Consider the following 20,302-nt stretch of genomic DNA (forward strand, 5'->3'; position numbering starts at 1 on the left):
GCACCTTGTCTTAGTCTCGCTAAATCTCGCGAGGTTCTTGTCCGCGAGGTTTGGCGTTGTCTCTTCGTCAGTGTGTGTGTTTGTCTGTGCGGCGCGGCGGGTGGCTGTGGTTGTACTTTACGGCCAATCTGCCGACAAATTTCGGCTCACAATGCGACAGAAAGGCGTTCCAGCTCGTCTAGAGCAAGATGGTTCGAACAAGGTAAGGATAGGATTCTCGAAGTTCATTTCTGGCCCGTGGGAAACTTGCGTGAACTCGATCGTGAGAGGAGTCGTCTAAAAATTCTAGGCCACCTTTTGTTCACGCCAGCTAGGTCATGATGGTGGCCGATTTGACTCAAGAATTAGCTAATAAAGGCCTCCTAAACGCCTGTTTCTTATGCAGTATTTACATGCACTACATGTGCATGCGGACATGTAGCTAGCTGGTTAGTGTTAGCGTTGGAAGTAGAGTTCCTCGCCGGTAGGGATATGCTAGAAGAAAACGAGGTGAAGTACGCGTCTGCCATATTTACGTTTGTACACCACTTGCACTGGCACCAGACAGCCACACCCTGGCTGGGAAAAATCCTGATCATGCTGTTTGTTGGTTTCAGATTTAGCCTGTAGATGCAGATCACAAAACTATTTGAAGTCATAATTTCTAACTTTTAGCTCGGATCTTCCTTTAGTTTTTTTCGGAACTAAAGTCTAAACTTGGCACATTTTTTTGGTCCGAATCGTCTTCCAGTTGAAGAATCGCCATGTTGCTATCACTGTTTATTCACTGGTGCAGATTTACATTCATGGCGTGTTTGGAGAACCGTCTGTGTGCTTTAAGTTTCAAAGTGGGTCTATTGCTTTGATTAACAATTAACCAAAGGTTATCCATTGGAGCTTTGTTAATTGATGGCACTTGTATGATGAAATCCTTCAAATACAAATTAAAGCGATAATGATATCTATTAGATTCAGATGTCAATGATTAAAAAAATAATCTGTCATATTCCTCATAGCCTGGGCAGGTGGAGGGTGCACAAGGAGACAGTCAAGCCTCCTGGTTTGAAGCCCCAGAGATGGTTGCCATGACAACAGAAGCAGCCTCCTCCCATGCCAGCACTGATGGAGAGGACTCCTCCAGACCTGACACCATGGGTGATGTCGGTAAGTGATCTTGCCTTTTTTGTAAAAATGATGAGTTTGATTGAAATTTCCTCTATCGTTCATGTAAAAATTTGGTCTTTCCTGGAGCCATGTGTTATGTTTATATACTAGAAAATCTATTGTCTGCTGTGTGGTCCTTTAATGGGGCAACTTACCACAACGGGTCGTAACGTCATAGAGGCGATTCACTCTATCAGCCGTACTAGGTAATGTTGAGGTCATTTTTGTTGTTTCATGGCTGGTTGCTAATTTTACACGAATGATAGAGGAAATTTCATTGTACTGGCACTTTAAAAATGTGTACCACCGTACATTGGGAGTAATTCAGCTATAGAGGAAAGGGGCTTTAGAAGAGTTGCATGTATAACATTAAAAAAAAGGATCAATATTAAAATCTACCCACTGTACACACAACTTCAGAATGTCAAGTTGTAGTAATAGTTATAATTGGTTGAGGAACTACTGTTATATGTCTGTTCTGATACATCTTCTTTGGAGGTAGGTGACCAACATCGACGAGCCGATTTACATACATATGAAGTATGTTCACTCAAAAAATGTGTCATTGGTGTGTCCCATGCATTATTGATGTCCCATAATTTCCAGTGAATTACATTTTGATAAAGAGTTGTTATGGGATACCAATATGACAGGTATGCTAATGATACCTCCGGGCTCCCACTAATAAAAATACAACACTTGGTATCTATTGCAAACTTCCGTGTCCACATTTACATACTAGTATCTTTCTGATCATAAAATGGTACAGAGTTTAGTAACCAGTACTTGGCTTGTTGTATTATACTAGTATAAGTATAAAACTATAATGCAACTGTCCAAGCTTAGTATCATAAGACAAATTTTATCATGCCATTTTATCATGTATCATGTTGCAGACAGCCAAGAGTTTATTGAGGTCTCATTCCGGACTTTTGCTCTCTCATTGAAAACAACGTATTATTATGCAACTTTAATGGGCGAAAATCCAATAAAGAAACCGTTCTGCTGGAGATGTTTTAATTTCTATTACAAGAGCACTTATCCAGTAATCAATAAAAAAAATACCCTCAAAATCTGACCGATGGATCGATTTTTATAATATCTATAACTGCACAGAAAAACTATCCAGAAAGTGGGGCTTTCCTTCAGTGACCCGCTTACCGCATTACTCAGGACAAACAAAGGTACACGTCCGAGAATCGCCAGAATGCCGAAACTTTTCCAACCGATCCTGTCAGAAATACACAACCTTTCATCTCAAATCCTTCGATATGACATGGGGGCGATAAAAGGCAATTTATCACCTACATAAACACACGATTTTGGGCCCCATTTATATTTTGGAAGGATCTACGTTTGAGTGTCCACCGGCAGAGTAATACCGGAACGAGACCTTAATTCCATCGATTATTAAGATGTCTTGGCAAACAAAAGAATACTTGTCCCCCAATAATCTCTGAAAATATTTCCGTCTCAAGTCAAACCGTTACCTAGCAACGCCTCAAGAAACGTCGCCCACATCTTGCCGCATATAAGAAGCGCCCCCTACCCAACTCTAGTAAAAGTACAATTTTTTGAAAAGAACTTTAATTGCTATTTTGACGTGTCGGAGCAGCAATTAAAAGTGCTTGCTTTACATTATGGGTTAGAATGATATGCTATGTCCATCTGGTTTTCATCTAAACCGGAAGAGAATGCAAGAAATGGCTTTTTTCGATACTAAACCACGTGTGTATGCTGCTGGAAGAAAGGGGGAGTAACTGTAAGGGCATTTAGATAAAAATCGAATCGGAATTAGCCCCCAAAACCAAAGACATTCACATATCACGAACAGCTGTAAAGCCAAGCCTCTACAATAGCCAAAGTAGGTACCCGCGTCTAGAAAAGAAAGAGAAATGCTGCTGATAGTCCAGGTAGCGCGCTGTAGAAGTCAGTCTAAAGAAGGGATGGGCAATGCCTCACTGAGATAGTGCGGTGTTCAACGTATAAATTCGCGATCAGGTTGGCCCAAAAGTAGCTTTTCCCCCTTGGCGAGTAGGAGAACGGTAAATGAAATCTCATTGACACCAAATTGTAGCACTCACAAAGGAAGGAGAGCTTAAGGGACGGGACCTATCACAGAACAAAGTAAGAACTTTTACAAGGAGAGTTAGAATACTGCCCAGGTATCAATTTTTCATCACCCCTGGCTAGAAATTCGCTTAAATATTACTATTTTGCGATCCGGATGTCCGAGTGTAGAAATTCGCGTCATGTAGACTTTGTCTGGGGTTTTATCCTTTCTTTTTCATAAAGGAGGGGGGGGGGTAGAGTAGCGGGGATTTGTGTCCCTGTCGGGTGGCCATGTTTAGTTTAAGTGTGGGTGTGTTTGCGGGGATTGGGGGGGGGGGGGGTTGGGGTAAAGAGAAGCAACAACACAGGTTTCGGTCAGAAAAATCGAAGTACGGGATACATATCGTTTAGTTGTATAGTCAGTTTAACCTACTTTCAAACATACGATTATGGGAGAAGCAGAATAGCAGAATACAACAAGAGTTAATATCGTGCCTGACACAGCATAGCGCGTCGTTTTGTCTTGTATTGGACGCTGTCCCTGACACTAGAACACGGACAGTACTCATTTTTCTTTGTTTTGCTGTTCTGTGGGTCATTGAAAGAGACACAACTTCGGCCTGACATCTAATATCTGTATTTGACGCTTACACAAGTGGTCCGCGAAAATAGGTTTACAATATAAGGGGTATTTCTATAGATTCTGTGCGTATGTGCTTGTCGGGAAATGCTTTATAGACGCCTTACATGATCAAGATAGCTTTCCAATATGTCTCCATCTTACTAATGCACTTTTTCTGGCATTTTCGTAACTCTAGATGATTGCAAATCCTTCTAATACAGGTAAAATAAAAATAAGAAGTAAATCAACCCCACGAAATATGGTCTCGTCCGTCACCATGGCAACGGATAGAGTTACGCAATGTAACGAACCCTCAAAAATCGTAGATTAAATCCTGGGTAAACATTGTTTTGAAATTTTTGCCCTAGCTCAAATCGTTGATTTTTAAGGAATATTTTTCATTTTTATTAAGGTCTCATTCCGGACTTTTGCTCTCTCATTGAAAACAACGTATTATTATGCAACTTTAATGGGCGAAAATCCAATAAAGAAACCGTTCTGCTGGAGATGTTTTGATTTCTATTACAAGAGCACTTATCCAGTAATCAATAAAAAAAATACCCTCAAAATCTGACCGATGGATCGATTTTTATAATATCTATAACTGCACAGAAAAACTATCCAGAAAGTGGGGCTTTCCTTCAGTGACCCGCTTACCGCATTACTCAGGACAAACAAAGGTACACGTCCGAGAATCGCCAGAATGCCGAAACTTTTCCAACCGATCCTGTCAGAAATACACAACCTTTCATCTCAAATCCTTCGATATGACATGGGGGCGATAAAAGGCAATTTATCACCTACATAAACACACGATTTTGGGCCCCATTTATATTTTGGAAGGATCTACGTTTGAGTGTCCACCGGCGGAGTGATACCGGAACGAGACCTTGAGTACATGTGCTGCCTAGTTTCTACAATGTATAAGTGTTGACTACCTACATGTACATACTAGTAGAACAATCCTTGTATAATAGTTAATACCATGGTATAATCCATGTTAGTCAACTTAATGGCTGTTGTACAGTTTTTTTACCGATTTCTATTGCTACTTACCTCAATCGTGTGATTCCGAGGAAGGGGCAGCAATCAAATCAGATTTCGTATTTTCAAGATGGCGGCCCCCAGGATAGCATTGTTGTTAAGGCAGGTGAGCTGGGTTTCAGTCTTTACTTTCTCTTAACTGTCAAATGTAGAAGGTAGTCGACATTGTAGAGAAAACCTTTGTAACCTGACTACTAATTTGGTGATATCATGCCCATTTGTATAACAGAAGTGGTAGATTCAGCTAGCCCAAATTTTGCTCATCTTCCAGTAATTTTTTTCACAGTAGTTCTAGTTCTCAGACAAGGATAAATGTCCATAAGACTCACCTTTAGTGTTGATGGTAGCTTGGAAACTACATATCTTACAGTAAGTAATATCTTACAACAAAGTTGTCAGTTTAATGAAACAGGGAAGAACTTAGAACTTCAAGGTATTGCATGTTGAAGGCTTAGATGGCTCAAAAGATTAAAGATTTGTCAGTGTGTCCATGCCTGCTCACAATCCTTATATGGGGGCTGCTGTCCTTCAAACTTCACTGGTTTTATTGCTGCCAATTTCTTTCAAACTCCTTTTCAAAATGAACCCTTACAATACACATGGCACCCCCAATAAGGAATGTTGCACAGTTAGGGACCTGACGTTATTTACTGGGGGGGGAGGGCTGGTGCAAAATAGGTCTGGTAAAAAATTTTTCAATGGCCCCCCCCATGCCCCCCAAAATTTTTCTATGGCCCTCCCCCCGCCCCAAAAAATTTTTCAATGGTCCCCCCCCAAATTTTTCCTTGACTTTTCCATTACACATAGTCTGTCATTAAATAATATAGCAATAACAATAGCGGTAGCGTTGTTTGAACGTGACGACGATCGAGGTGTCAAGACCCGCGCGTCAACAAATTACGCACGTTGGAGTCCTGCGGGGGCATATGTTATCTCCCAAAGTTTTACAACAGCCGAGTTTTCATTTTGATGACATATATACAAACATGTAGCACTTGATGTTGTTACACTCACGCTGCAACGGTTATAAGACTTACCTTGTCTGATACCACTTCTCCGATCTACGTGAAAAAAGTCTCTGGTAACGTTTAATACGCAAGATCACGAAACTGAGCGTTTCCGCCAGACCGACGGCTAGCTGTTAAAGGCCGTCCAGGGATCGGAGGGCCGAAGGCCCGACCGGTCTCGGGGGTTAGGGGCATGCTACCCGGGAAATTTTGATATTTTTGACCCTCTAAAACGAAATTTCCCGCATTCTGTGAGGCAAAAAAATGTGGATTTTATGCGTCCACATCAACGAAGAGAAAAGCGGGCGGGGAGGGGCGGTAATCCAAGGCGATCTTTTCCACCACACATGTACGAAATTTACACAAAAGAAAACAAATTAATGTTGTAGTTGGAAGAGACTTGGGTACATTTTAGCGATATCGTTACGAACACCGCTTCAAGACTGCTTCAATCTTTCCAAAACGGGAGTTATTTCGACCAATTGCAACCTACAAACTTGCCAAAAAAATTTCGCGCCACCATGATTACGTCATATGCTGCAGAGAGCCCGCTGTCACGAAAGTAAACATCGTAATGTTTTATCCCGTTGCCGTCCGGGAACCATTCCGTATACAAAGAACAGATGCACGTAGGATTGATATTCATACCAATTTTAGTTTCTATAGTTTTCTTAAACTTCGTGCGAACATGGAATCACACGACAGAGGCGGCTGCAGAAAATTTCTCAGTCTCAGTATGGGGAGGGCAAACTATATCAACGTAATCCTTGGGGGTCCGGGGCATGCTCCCCCGGGAAAATTTGGAAACCTTGACTGTCTGAAACGATCTTTCCTAAATTTTGATGGGCAAAATTTGCTGGCAGACTAAGCTAAGTTTAATAGCCTTTCTATTAGAACTTCACATGGTTTTGAGGGCGACGACGCCCCAACGTATTTCCACGATTTCGAGCGCCGGGCATGGCACGAGCCGTCGCAAGGTAGGTCTGGAGAAATGTCATTCAAATGATGAAGTTTGGACCCTCTGAGACACGATTTTCGGCATTTTGAGGGATAAATTTCGCTGGTAGACTATGCTAAATGTAATGACAATTTTCTGTCAGAGGAAGAGATTTTTAATGGCAACGAGTGCCGCAGTGTTGTGTGCGCCGGAGGCGCAAGCCGTCGCAAGGGACGTCCAGAGAAAAATTAAAATGTTGACCATCTGAAACTTCATTTCCTGCATTTCAGGGGCACATTTTGGTTGTATTTATCAAGGCCCCTAAGGCAATTTTTTTTCAATGGCCCCCCCCTCGGCTCAAAAAATTTTTCAATGGCCCCCCCCTCGGCTCAAAAAATTTTTCAATGGCCCCCCCCACCTATGCACCAGCCCTCCCCCCCCGGTAAATATCGTCAGGTCCCTTAAGGCATTGGTGCTAGTTACTGTACAATCATGAGTAAGAAAAAGAGCACTGAATAGATACAGGTGACACTTGTAAAAAAAACTTTTGATATCTTTCATCATTCTCACAGTTTTCTCTTTCTTTCCAAATCACAGAGCTGCATGGTGAATCATGGTTTGATGTAGAAGATGAACAGGCAGGAGAACAAGTATGCTGTAGTCCTGTTGATACAGAGGAAAGCACTGACTACTTATCCTCTGCAGACAACAGTGACCATATGTTCAAGAACAGGCCAGACTCTGACCAATGTACATCTCAACATTATAGCAAGAGCCACACTACAGAAAATCATATCAAGTCACTCTCACATGAGACACAGGATCAGGATGATTTTGTATCAGAAGACATTGGGAAGACAGATGTTGATGATGTGACAGTTGACCACAGTTTAGTAGAGAATAGTCAGCATAGCTTATCAAACATAGAGGAAGGCAAAGAATCCACAAATGTTAAGTACTACTGCAACCAGCCAGAGTGTGGCTACAAAACTTTCAAAAGTCGGACTGGGTGGACGTTACACATGAGGGAACACAAGAGTGACTATAGGTACCGCTGTGAGCACTGTGACTTTGGCTGTTTTACAGAAAGGAGACTCAAAGAGCACATGGCTTGCAAGCACACTGGAACACCTATCTGTTTCTGTAGCTTCTGCAAGAAGGGCTTTGTCACTTTTACAGGTCTACGCCACCATGAATCTCTCCATAAAAATGAACTGTACCCTTGTGATTACTGTGACAAAGTCTACAAAAACAAGAAAGACAAAGAGAAGCACAAGAGGACTCACCAGCTGAGTTTTGCCTGCAAACTTTGCTCGGCTACATTTGTTTGGAAACATCATGCAGTAACGCATCTTAAAGTGGTACATAAAAAGTTAGCTGAGGAGGTAAAGTCAGACTGGGACAAATCAATGAAGGAAGTACCTAAGGAAGTCCCTAAAGTAATCAGAAAGTCAAGTTCCAGCATAGATGAAAGTCAAGCTGTTGAAAGTTCAAAGGGTATTAGTAAAGGAAATGTAGAGAAGGAGAAAAAGGCAAGAAGGTCAAATAACAAGGATGGTAATTTTGTAAAGGAAAAAGGACGTAAAAGTTTACGGCTTCAAAGAAAACTTGCTGTAGGTAAGAAATCAAAGGAGACATCATGTGGCACAGAGAACAGTCCTTCACTACAGGAGTCAGGTGGTAACAACAAAATGAAAACAGATGATGCCTTATGTAGTGTCAGTACATTAGATGGAGCTGGTTTAGATGCTGCCACTCCTGATGTTTTAGACATAGCAAGTCAACTGAAGAAGGAGACCAGGTACGAGTGTACTGTGCAAGGGTGTGGAAAGACATTCAAAGCCAAGAAGGTGTACAAACTCCACATGAAAGCTCACAATGAGTGCAATGATGTCACCATGCAGCAGATAGAAAACATGGACAAAGATGGCAAAGACTGCGAGAACAAGATCGCATGTCCAGTAGAAGGCTGTGGGAAGAAGTTCAAGAACAAAAAGGTTTTCAAGTTGCACATGCAGGGCCATAACGATAATTATCCCTTCAGATGTGACATTTGTAACTTTGGGTGCTTCCAGCAGCGTAAACTGAGGGAGCATACAGCTACTGTACATATAGGTATTCCTGTGTGCTTCTGTCCTGTATGCGGGAAGGAATTTCTCTCCTACTCAGGGCTGAACCGCCACAAGTACACCCATCGGGAGGAGGTGTACAAGTGTGATGTTTGTGAGAAGGAGTACAAGAATGCCAAGGAGAGAGACAGGCACAGGCGCTCACACGAGCAGAGGTACGTTTGTCCGATATGCGAGAAGAGGTTTGGCATGAAGCACCACCTGAAGAGCCATTACCGCTACATGCACACAGAAGCCACTCCAGACGTCCATCCTTCAAATGCGCACTCCAACTCACAAGTAGAAGAACAGCCAATCACCACCATTCTAGATGGAGGAGTAGAGAAAACAGGGAGACTGAAAAGGAGAAAGACAGAAGATGGCAATGATTTAACTGGTCAATCCTCTACATGGTCAAAAGAATATCCCTCCATGATAAGTGTTGAGGCAAAAACTCCCTTTCCAGCCAACAGTAAAGAATCAGATACTATGGAGCCAGAATTGCAAGCAGCAATAGATAATTTCTCCGAGGAAGGTGATCCAAAACAAGAGTACACTACAAAAGAAAGAGTGTTAGACCCAGGGAAGTACATTCCCAGTGAGGGAAGGAAAGGAATTTTTATGGACATCTTTAAATTGATGGGCGGTTCAAAAATTGGTGACCAGAATGGTATAGAGAGTGAAAGTCTGTCTCAAGAAGATGGTAACAATGGACAGATATCAAGACAATACTATCAGAGTAGAGAAAATTCCAGTCAAGCAAGGGGCCAAGATATTGTGCCAATGGATCTAACTGGAGGCAATACTTCTGCAGTTTCTGTTGAGTCATCTCAAGCAAAATGCAGTGCTAGTTCATCCAGAAAAAAGCTAACAAGCCAAACCAAACTCATACTGTCTGGTACGATGTCCTGCAATGTCTGTGGCAAGAAGTTCCTGTCATCGGCCGGACTTCAGCGGCACAAACTCTCACATTTGACCCAGAATAATGTAGGAGCTGTGTGAAGTGGGAGAATAGAGGACAATGGAACTGAAGAAAAAGAGAAGGACCTACAAATGACAGAAATTAAAGAAACTGTAAACTAAAAGCGAGTGGGCCTAATAAAAGTAGATATGGTTTATACTCTACATCTATGCACTACTTGTCACATTGAACAACTTCTAATACAGCCAATAGAAATTGTGCTAACACTAATGTAATAATGCACATGTATAAAATCAGACATAGATATCAGACATGCTTTGTTATGTGGACTCTGGAGTTGGATTTAATGTTGAGCACCATTGCAGTTTTTGCAAGCATACCTGTAGTGTTGATAGCTTTGCCTACCATGTGCAGTACAATGAAAGACTTATGACTGAATGAGGTTAATCACATAACTAATTAAATGGTCACATTACCAACAAAACTGTGAAATGTTGCAAATCAAGATACAGTGTTCTTGTACACTGTATCAGCATTATATGATACATTGTACTAGTTACATGTCAGTAAATGATATGAAATGATCTTGACCAGAAGCCAAGCCAAGATTCAGACATCTTTTTTCATTGTGTCCTCACAGAAGGCACTATTATCCTGTGTTCCTTAGTTTACTGATGTCTGTACTTAACTTGAATAATCAAAGACACTGGCATAGAGTCCATTCCAAGACACCATGCGGATGTTTGTGGCCATTGTTTAGAATTGATTTGAATGTTTTGTAATTATATGTCTAGGACATTTGATACTTCAGAAATATTTGTAACACTGTTTCAACTTTATAAATATTTCCCTGGTCCTGTAAAACTTTGGAAATATTCATCGTGTGGAATTGGATACTTCTAATGGTTTCTAAATAATGATAACAACATTCTACCATTATTTACCATTTTCTACCATTTTTTGTAAATGGTTGAGTGGGCTGGGAAGATAGCAATTCACACATCCTTGCAAAGTATGGCTGGGTGCCATGCAACAATGGCCCACCACAAAGGATCCACCAGTACCCAGCAGTAAAATCTAAAAATATACAGATGCAACAATAGGGCTTAGTTTTATGGGGGCAATAAACTAATTTAACCATTTGGCCAGGTTTACCATTTTTTGTAAATATTTGTAAATGTGAAATAATCACACAGAGGTTTCACAATTATTCTAAATAAAGATATTTTTGTACAGTTACTTTCAAAATGTTTCTAAAATATTCAAAGGAATTCAAATATATGAGTATTTTCTCAGTCAATTTTTTTAAAATAATCTAATTATTGTGGCTCAGATATTCTTTTATTCAAAATAATTCAGACTAATTATAAATATCGCCTAAAAACCCTCATGGTGTCTTGGAATGGACTCTAGTTCAGATGCTCACCATATGAATATATACTATAGTAACAGATCAGTTAGAAAAGTATCTATGCACCATTGTCAATAAACAGTGTACAAAATTTAAAATGGGTTTGTGTAATCATTGCTATCTTTGCCCTGAGACAACCAGACTGAACATTTCTGTATATTAGGTGATTTCTATATATGTACACAGCATTCAACAGGGGACATGTTATAAATAAAGAAGTCAAAACTTTTCTTTCTTTCCCTAGGTCAGGCCTAGAAAATGCTTTTTTTGGAGAAAAAGATGCTATACTTATAATTCAGTAGAAAGATTAGAAACTACCTCTACCAACACAGACCTCTTGATGTTCTTTTTGTACTTGCCCATAACAAGGCTTTGTATGGGGCAACTTCTGTATACCTGATAAGTAGCGTTAGAATGAAATATGGTACATAAGGAGTGCTCTTATAATTGGCATCCTGAGACAAAATGATACATAAGACTATTAGTTAAAATCTAACTGTTGGTAGGTTTCTTACATTGCATAGTATCCAGGTAAAATCCTTTTAGATCATAATTAGCTCAAACTGAAGCTCTGTTTCCAAAAGTTGTAGGGATATCAAGACAGTGGGATAGGCTGAGTATTGAATGGACAGCAAAAGCCTTATGTCATATTAGTTATGTAGGCCTCCTCTCATTTCAGATTGCAGTGACGATTCATGGTTTGTCTGCGAACACTGCCGAAGCTTGTTTGAATCACCCTCCAGCCTGGCAGCACATGTGGAGGAACAGCACACAGTGGTCCTCTCCAGTCCAGGATACTGGGGAAAAACTGGGTTTGGCAGGAGAAAGAAAAAGACAATGTCGTTAGAGGAGAGGAGGAAAAAGTCGCGAGAGAGGATGAGAGAAAAACGAAACAACATGACCGAAGAGGAGAGAGAGGCGATCAGGGAAAAGGCTCGGTTAGCAAAAAGAGATAAATTTCACAACCTGGCCCAAGAGAAGAAGGAGAAAGAAAGGGAACGAGCAAGAGTGTACATGAGAAAGAAGAGGATGACGATGACAGAGGAGGAAAGAAACAAGGTACGAGAAAAGGCTCGGCTGGCGAAAAGATTGAAAACGGCCACAATGCCTGAACCAGAGAAGGAAAAGATGAAGGAAAAAGCCAGGATTCGAATGAAGCAAAAACGTGAGAACATGACGGAGGCAGAACGAGAGACAATGAGAGAGAAGGCCAGGATACACGCACGGCAGAGAAGACTGGCCCAATCTTACCTGAAATCACATGGGCAGGGTAGTAGTGATGCCAAGCACTGTGGTGGAACAATAGCCGAGGATTTAATGGCAGCTCTGAGGAACTGGGAGGACTCTGAAAGCAATACCAGTGAAGACACCATGTCCACAGGGAATAAGTATGACATCTACTTACCTGAAGAGCAACAAGCAGACTGTGAAGCCGGTGCATTGGGAGGTGACAAAGGGTTAGGGCCGTCCGTGTTACAAAGTGTGCAGGCAAGCCAAAGGACGCATGAAGGCAGAGACCACGACCCTTCACAGAATATGTTACAATTCCAAGCCTTAAATACTGAGAGTTAACTGAAACAGAACTGTGCTTTTACATAACTGAAACGTAATTGCTGTTAATGGAAAGCAATGTTATAGTTGGTTGATAATGATGTGTTGTGGTACTATTTAAGTGCTGAAATACTAAGTACAATTTCAGTGTCATGTCTCATTAACATTAGTTGCTACTAACGACCAAGTCACTGTAAGCCCATAGGGAAAGAGCTGCAAGATGAGAGCCATATCATATAGCATTGTCACAATGTCTTCTACATCAGATAATGGCTCCTATGATAATGATGATAAAGGAAATATCCATATTTGGCTAGGGGCGTACATTTGTAAGGACTGTAAAGTAGGCCGTTGAAGGAATTTTTCAGGAAGTACTATTAGCAAAACAGTTCTTGCAAGTTATACCAGTGTAAAATTTGTTTGGAAAGATGTAAATACTTACCAATTCAAACATTCTGACAACAATATTCACGTTTATAATTGCAATTTATGAGGACTATGCATACTACTTTTTTAAGCAAAATCATTCTGACATAAAAGTAGCAATGCCTATAGATGCAGTGCTAAATTAGTATGATTGGTTTTGTATTTCTGCTTGTACATATAGATGCAAAACTCTCAGAAAATGGTAAATTTTCCCTGATCATTTTCAGTCTTTAATAAAATGTGTCATTTGTTCTTATATTCTGCTGTATGGTCTTTCATATTTGTATGTTCTTTCCTACCTAATTAAAGGAAGGGTTTCATAAGGATTTCTGACCACGTATTGTTTAGAAACAAGTACATGTACATGGATTTGTGCATGTTGACTGAAATCCAAATTCTTTAGGAGGCAGAGGACTTTTAAAACTTTTGAGTTGACATTTGTAGTAGTGGAGAAAGGGGTAACTAGCAGAATATGGATAATTTTTCAGGAAAATTATCACAAGATGTGACCACAGATGTATCGCTGGAATGAGAAGGCTCAAAGTTGGAGTAAAAGTAAGTGCCCCAATTGTGCTAGCCACTTTTATTCTTTCCTTCCTTCTTGTTGTCTGTACCTGACTTGACATCCATCTCCTTCCAGGTTCCTACCCAGTCCAGTTTGTGTGTGAGTACTGTCAGAGCCTGCACGAGTCCCCCAGCCTCCTCCAGGAACATGTGGAGAAGACACACACTGCAGTGGTACCCACTGATGCCTTCAGGAGGGAGAGGAACCGGATCCGCATGCAAGAAAAACGTAAAAACCTCACAGAAGAGGAGAAAGCAAAGATAAGGGAGAAGCAGAAGTTACAAGCAAGGCAAAGGAGAATGTGCATGTCTGAGGAGAAGAAAGCACAGGCAAGAGAAAAAGACAGGCTGACAAAACAGATGAGGAGAAGTGCATCAAATGATGACTTGGAGGTCCGTGAGAAAAATAGGGTGCAGAAATTGATGTACAGGCAAAATGCCACCGAGGAACAGCGGGCATTATGGAGGGAGAGAGACAAACTCAGGAAAAGAGAAGACAGGGAAGTGAAAGCTGTACGGTACAGGTTATTTGACAAGTTGTACTCGGGTATAGAAGCAATGCTGGTAGGGTTGCCCCCAGATTCTGATCAGAACTGCACATCAGATCAGGGCCCAGTACAGGATACAGTACAAGCCTCTACAGAAGAGCCCACCTTTAAGACTGGTACTATCTCAGATACATTCAATTCTGTGCAAAACCTGTTGACCTTCATGCTAGGTGCTCATGTAGTCACAGATGCAGAAATTACAAGGATTCACGAGATTATTTTGAAGACGATGAATAGTTCTGTTGGCGACTTGAGCAATGATGTCAGGGTATATCAAAAAGCACTGGAAGACTGCACAGCTGGAGGTGACGTACAGGAGACCACAGACACTGCATCCTCCTCACCATGCACACAGTCTGAGCATCAGCCAGGGCCTTCCTCGCTGGGAGACACAAGTCATGCAGGGGTAATGGATAAGTCAGAGGAACTGGAGGTGAAGAATAGTCACAATACTTCTCCTCTTGAGATCAGTTCTGATGTTGATACCAACAGGGATGTAACTGTGAAACAAGAAGTAGTAGACTGTGCTGAGGTAATGGAAAAGTCAAAGCACCTGGAGATGAAGAATAGTGACAATGCTTCTTCTCTTGAGAACAGTTCTGATGTTCACTCCAGCAGTAACGTAAGTGTGAAACAAGAAGTAATAGACTGTGCTGATAACATCAGAGATTCAGCTGAAAATAAGCATGTATCAGATCGCCCCAATGTTCTTCACTCATCAGTGTGTACAAATGCACAACAGCACTCCAGAACACTTAATGTTGACACCAGCAGTAGTGTACTCGTGAAACAAGAAGTAGTAGACTGTGCTGATAACATCAGAGATTCAGCTGAAAATCAGCATGTATCAGATCGCCCCAACGTTCTTCACTCATCAGTGCACGCAAATGCACAACAGCACTCCAGAACGCTTTCTGAAGAAGTAGCTGCCCTTGTGGAGGTGATACAGAAGGCGAGGTGGCTGATAGCCTTGGCGGAAGGACAGGACTGTCCAGAGATACATCTGGCCATCAGGAGGGAAAGGGTGAAAATACGAAACATGCTGAGGATGCTGATAGCACCCACACAGGACATGGAGAAGGAGAGGGAGATAGCAAAACTAAGGTACGGCAGTCCTGTTGAATGGCAACATTTTTTTGCTAGAAGTAGAATTCCTCTTTGTCAGCATGACAATTTGATGTATTTGTCATATTTAAAGTGATCCCAGTTGTCTGATTGCAAATTTACTGATAGGAGATGGTCTTAGAACAATGAAAGTTAGAGAGGGGAAGGTTAGACTCATCTTTAAGTCTAGTCATAATGTTATTGATTCTTAGACACTCTTGTGTTTGATTCCTGGATTTCATAAAAAAGAAAAGAGAAAAATGACATTTCAATTTTGTGTATTGTCCATGCATGTACACTGACATATTTAATTCCTGGATTTCAGAAAAGGAAAAGAGAAAATGACATTTCATTTTGGTCTATTGTCCATGCTTGTACACTGCCTTATAATTCCTCCATTTCAGAAAAAGAAAGGAGAACATGATTTGGTATACTATTGAGTAATTTTGTTCCTGTATAGGATGGCTCTTAAGAGACAGACAGCATCACCAGCTGAGAAGGAGCTTGAGAAGGAAAAGGGCAGGCTGAGGATGAGGTGGAAAAGGATGACACAGACAGAGGAGGAACGGGAGAGAGAGAAGGAGAGAAACAGGATCAGGACCAGGCTGAAAAGAATGGAGATGAGTGCTGAAGAAAGGGAAAGGATCAAAGATAGGGAGAGACTCAGGTAAATCATGCTTTTGTGTTACACCTGTGATGATGAGTCCTTTGTTGTAGTGATTTCTAGCCAGAGGGTGATGATGTGATGGTCAGGTAGAGTGGTGTTCAGAGAAACTCCAATTGCATTGACCAGAGGTCGACTTGCCCAGGTCGACTTCCCCAGGTCGATTTTGACCCTAGTCCTCTGTCATTGCGTATGGTTTCAATGCCTCCAAGCCAAAAATGTGATCTGACAACATGTATCTGCAAGATCGCATGTTAATGAAAATTTGACTTTTGTCTTGGAAGAAAGTTTAGCATTGTACTATGAATATAGAATACAACATGGTGTATTCCGTATCACCCAAGGTATCAGCCCGACCGCAGGTCGGATCTGCCCCGCAGGAGGGCTGAGACCGAGGGTGATGCGGAATACACCGTGTTGTATTTTATTTATGTCATACCCACCTGAGAAAACCGATGTTTTGATGCGAAATGCGCCAGAAGTTGAACAAATTTGGTACCCTAGAACCAAAAGTGTTGCAACAGTAATGTTCCAACGTCCGAATCAGGTATTCGAATTGCCAATCGAGCCGTATTCGGCCCGCTCTAAACAGTTCGATTCACTCAAATGGAGCCTGTGTGATACGCCTTTCGAACCTGTGCGATACGGAAGCGTACGGCCCGGTCCGGAACACCCGTATCGAACGTTTTCGCGTCGCAGGTATGACATAATGTGTAATATCCATGTTTTGATAACATTCCAATAATTGACAACACTTTGCCATATCTATGTTGTATAGGAAAAGACAGAAAAGGGAGATGGCCACAGAGGAGCAGAAACAGGCATGGCGGGAGAGTGACAGAATCAGCAAAAGGATAAAGAGGGGATCCGGAACTTCTCAACAACAGTCTGACAACCTGTGGATGGGGGAGTGCAGTGAAAACGTTACGCACGGCTTGGGTTACCAGCAGGCATATGATGAACATAGAGATTACAGCAGTGATAGCCAAATGTCAAATATGAGCAGGGGTAACCTTACCAGTGATGATGGCAGCATTGAGTCAGTACAACAAAGTTTCTCTCAAAAAGGTGACGAACAAATAGGATGCTCAACCTCAGAGGAAGACAGCAACAAAGAACTTGAAGATGTGACACAAGGCACAGCATCACAGTCAGAGGGTGTCACTTCAGCTTGTGCTTCTCATGAAACTGTTGGTAAGCCAGACGCCAGCAATATTGACTGCAGTCAGCCAGGTTCCTCTGGTAACCAGCCTGTAGAGGGGCCTGACCAGATTCACAATGTAGAGGCTCATAATTCCTCTGCAAGTTGGGATCCTCTTGAGTACAACTTTATGCCATTTGAAGCACTTTCAGAACATTGATGGGACTGTACAGAGGTTAATCATTGGTACCCAGTAATTAATCATAAATGATTTAAACTAAATGAAAGTGGAAATTTCTTCTTGGGAAGTTAGTGAAAGAAAATCTTGGGATAACACAAGTAATATGGGGCCACAACCAAGGTGGTGATAGACAAGATCTTGCAAGTACATGTCAAAATAAAAAAAATAGATTTTTAAAAGGCCAACTGGTAGAGGGGCTACAGATGGAGAGGCTGATTTGAACATGGCCTTGAACAAATCTGTCCTTCAAGTTGGTAAGGTTGGGGACAAACTGTTAGCACTGTCCTTCAAATGCTTTTAGACAATAATGTTAACTACCCAGTAAATGTTAAGAACACACACTACATTACATATCTTTGCCTAAACTTTCAGATAATGTCAGCATGGTGTGACACAAATGATAGCAACATAAGGCTTTATTGCAATATTATAAGCATCTTTGAACATTACTGAATGTGCTCTTCACTTTTCTCATGAAATATCACTATTTATTCAATTAATACAATAATACAATATGCAGGTTGTCTTTAAGTCCTTAAAAGTACTGAAGAATAGTCACTTATATTTTAGGAATGGTGAGAATAAATCTTCAATGCAATACATCAATAATGCAGTGCATATAAGCAGGTGCTGTGTACATGTGTTGACCTAGTAGTGAGTGGTAAAGCATTTCATGCATATTACTACATATTCGACTTTTCTTCCTGTATCTGTTTCAGACATGTGCATCGCACGTCCATACTGAGGAATGCACATCTAACTACAAGCATTCTTTTAAGTCGACTTGCCATCCTGATAATGAAACTTGCATTGAATGTGATTCGACTTTTTGTTATCTGCCGTCAAAAATGATTAAAACTAATTTTATGCAACACCAGACATTACGTCGTGAATCCATGGCAGATAGTGTATGATGTTTGTGTAGACACCATATCTGTTCTTCCTCCCACACCCCCAGCCCCACGACACAACCCCTCCCTGGATCCACGTCTCCTCAGTTCTCTGAAAGAAGGCCAGCGGTCCCCCGCTATCCCCCCGACACGCGTCCTTTCCTCCCGCCTGGAACCCCGCACAGATCATGTCTGACGTCACGGTGAAGTCGTAGGTCTTGTTGCAAGTGTTGGTGTCGACAAGGGGTAGGAAAACCTGTAGGCGACAAAGTGCTTATGTTGACGAGAATGTCTTTCGACTGCAATATGCTCCACATCTACAACAAAGTGGTCGACTCGTCGTGGGAAGCATTGTAGCTCAACTCCGTTCAATACTTATTATCATTAAACTTTCGACAACACAGTACGTCACTCACTATATATTCAACTGACTCTTCAGCCTTCTTCAGTAATACTGACTTTTGTCACGTGAACGTGAAGACAAGTTTGTCAATGAAAACGATTGAATCATTCGGTACCTCTCTGAGCTCGTTGGCGATGAAGCCTTGGTCCGTGTGCCCCCATCCTGTCACCACGCCTTCCCTGTCCGGTGCAAAAGTAGTGGTCGCCGCTTCTTCGCTTAGTAGACATATTGGTGACACATACGGGTTCAGTCGAGCTGGACTCTCCAACTTCAAAAGGGCTGAAAAAAGAATATCTGGTCAGTAAATGGATTGGTATCATCACCAAAACTCTTAATAAAGACAGGTAGTACTGAATCGTCTATTCAGCAAGGACTATTTCCTAGTCGGCGGACTTCAAACGTTAATCATTCATAATGTACATGTATAATGACATTTTACGTTTATCTTTTAGTTTGGAAAAAGTATAGCAAGAGTCAAATGAGGCTAGAACTTACTCATCAATACTTACCTATGTCAGAGAGGAATGTTGTAAAGTTGAACGCTGGATGGACGACAATTCGTGCTACCTGCACCGTCTGTTCAGTCGTGTCTTTGTCTCGTGCCTTGTGTTTACCTGATACAAAAACGCGTAAAAATAGTAGTTTTGCATTGTGCACCTGCAGTCGCCAATCAACACAAAACGAAGATAACTGGACGACAACTCGGTAAAAGTTTGAGCTAGGGCGTGTAGACCCACCTTGGCATTGAAGAACATATATTTTTATGTACCTTTAGAAAACATAGAATCATGCACATATTAGCTTCTCATTCAAGAACTATGTTGATCTGGCATGGTACCTTGGCTTGAACAAGAGCTAGGTATGCACAGGTTGTATCTACCTAGTTTTACGCTGAAGGAGTCCTTCAGAATGGGATCAGACGTGACCGGATTAACCAAGCAGTGCGCCGCCGTCAGAACCCACTGGTCCCCTGAAACAAGGCATAGGTATGGAGGGGTACGGTTTTTTAAATGTACGCTGTCACTGATGATTGTCGTAAGGAAGTTAATGGAATCACCTAGTGCCATTAACCTAGGATATACAGCTGACTTAAGGTGGACTCGCACCGGTGCGGCACTGCGGGTTCGTAGATGACTCAACGAATTTCAGAGATAAAGAACGAATTTTCTTCCGTTTTGTGTATTTATAAACTTTTTGTCTTCTTAGTCATACTTTTATGTATTACGCAATATCTAAATTATAAAGAATCACGAAAATAACACGCGGTGAACGTTCAACCCCGTAGTGCCGTACCAGTGCCCCAAGTGCAGTGAGACTGCACCTTTCCTTACAAAAGCTCACCAATTGGAAGTTTGCTGTGAAAGTAGATGGTTGGGTCCAACATTTTGACGCAACATGCTAAAAAACGTGTTTTTTTTATCATTTTCATAAGAGAAATGTGTGCTTCCACATAAAGTGACATAAGACTTTGTTACTTCGTACCCAGAAGTGTTCCTCCACAGAACGGCCCCCTGGGTGTCCTGT

At 41.5% G+C, this 20,302-nt stretch overlaps 1 protein-coding gene across 4 annotated transcripts; it reads left to right on the forward strand.

The window, feature by feature from the left end:
* Positions 1 to 5: 5 nt before the first annotated feature.
* On the forward strand, positions 6 to 18,631 carry LOC118430311 (zinc finger protein 236-like). 4 transcript variants are annotated; one of them, XM_035841080.1, is made up of 6 exons: positions 11 to 202; positions 996 to 1,143; positions 13,864 to 15,439; positions 15,900 to 16,106; positions 16,882 to 17,297; positions 18,444 to 18,631. In XM_035841080.1, the coding sequence occupies exons 1-6, from the start codon at positions 152 to 154 to the stop codon at positions 18,569 to 18,571; spliced, it is 2,526 nt and encodes an 841-aa protein (XP_035696973.1). In that variant the 5' UTR covers positions 11 to 151; the 3' UTR covers positions 18,572 to 18,631. The 4 variants fall into 4 exon arrangements, with proteins under 4 accessions (XP_035696970.1, XP_035696971.1, XP_035696973.1 ...); XM_035841079.1 differs by lacking the exon at positions 18,444 to 18,631 and having other exon boundaries at positions 16,882 to 18,362; XM_035841077.1 differs by lacking the exons at positions 13,864 to 15,439; positions 15,900 to 16,106; positions 16,882 to 17,297; positions 18,444 to 18,631 and adding exons at positions 4,932 to 4,967; positions 7,403 to 10,431 and having other exon boundaries at positions 6 to 202.
* Positions 18,632 to 20,302: the final 1,671 nt, after the last annotated feature.

Source organism: Branchiostoma floridae, chromosome 14 (assembly GCF_000003815.2).
Source record: "Branchiostoma floridae strain S238N-H82 chromosome 14, Bfl_VNyyK, whole genome shotgun sequence".
Classification (NCBI taxonomy): domain Eukaryota; kingdom Metazoa; phylum Chordata; class Leptocardii; order Amphioxiformes; family Branchiostomatidae; genus Branchiostoma; species Branchiostoma floridae.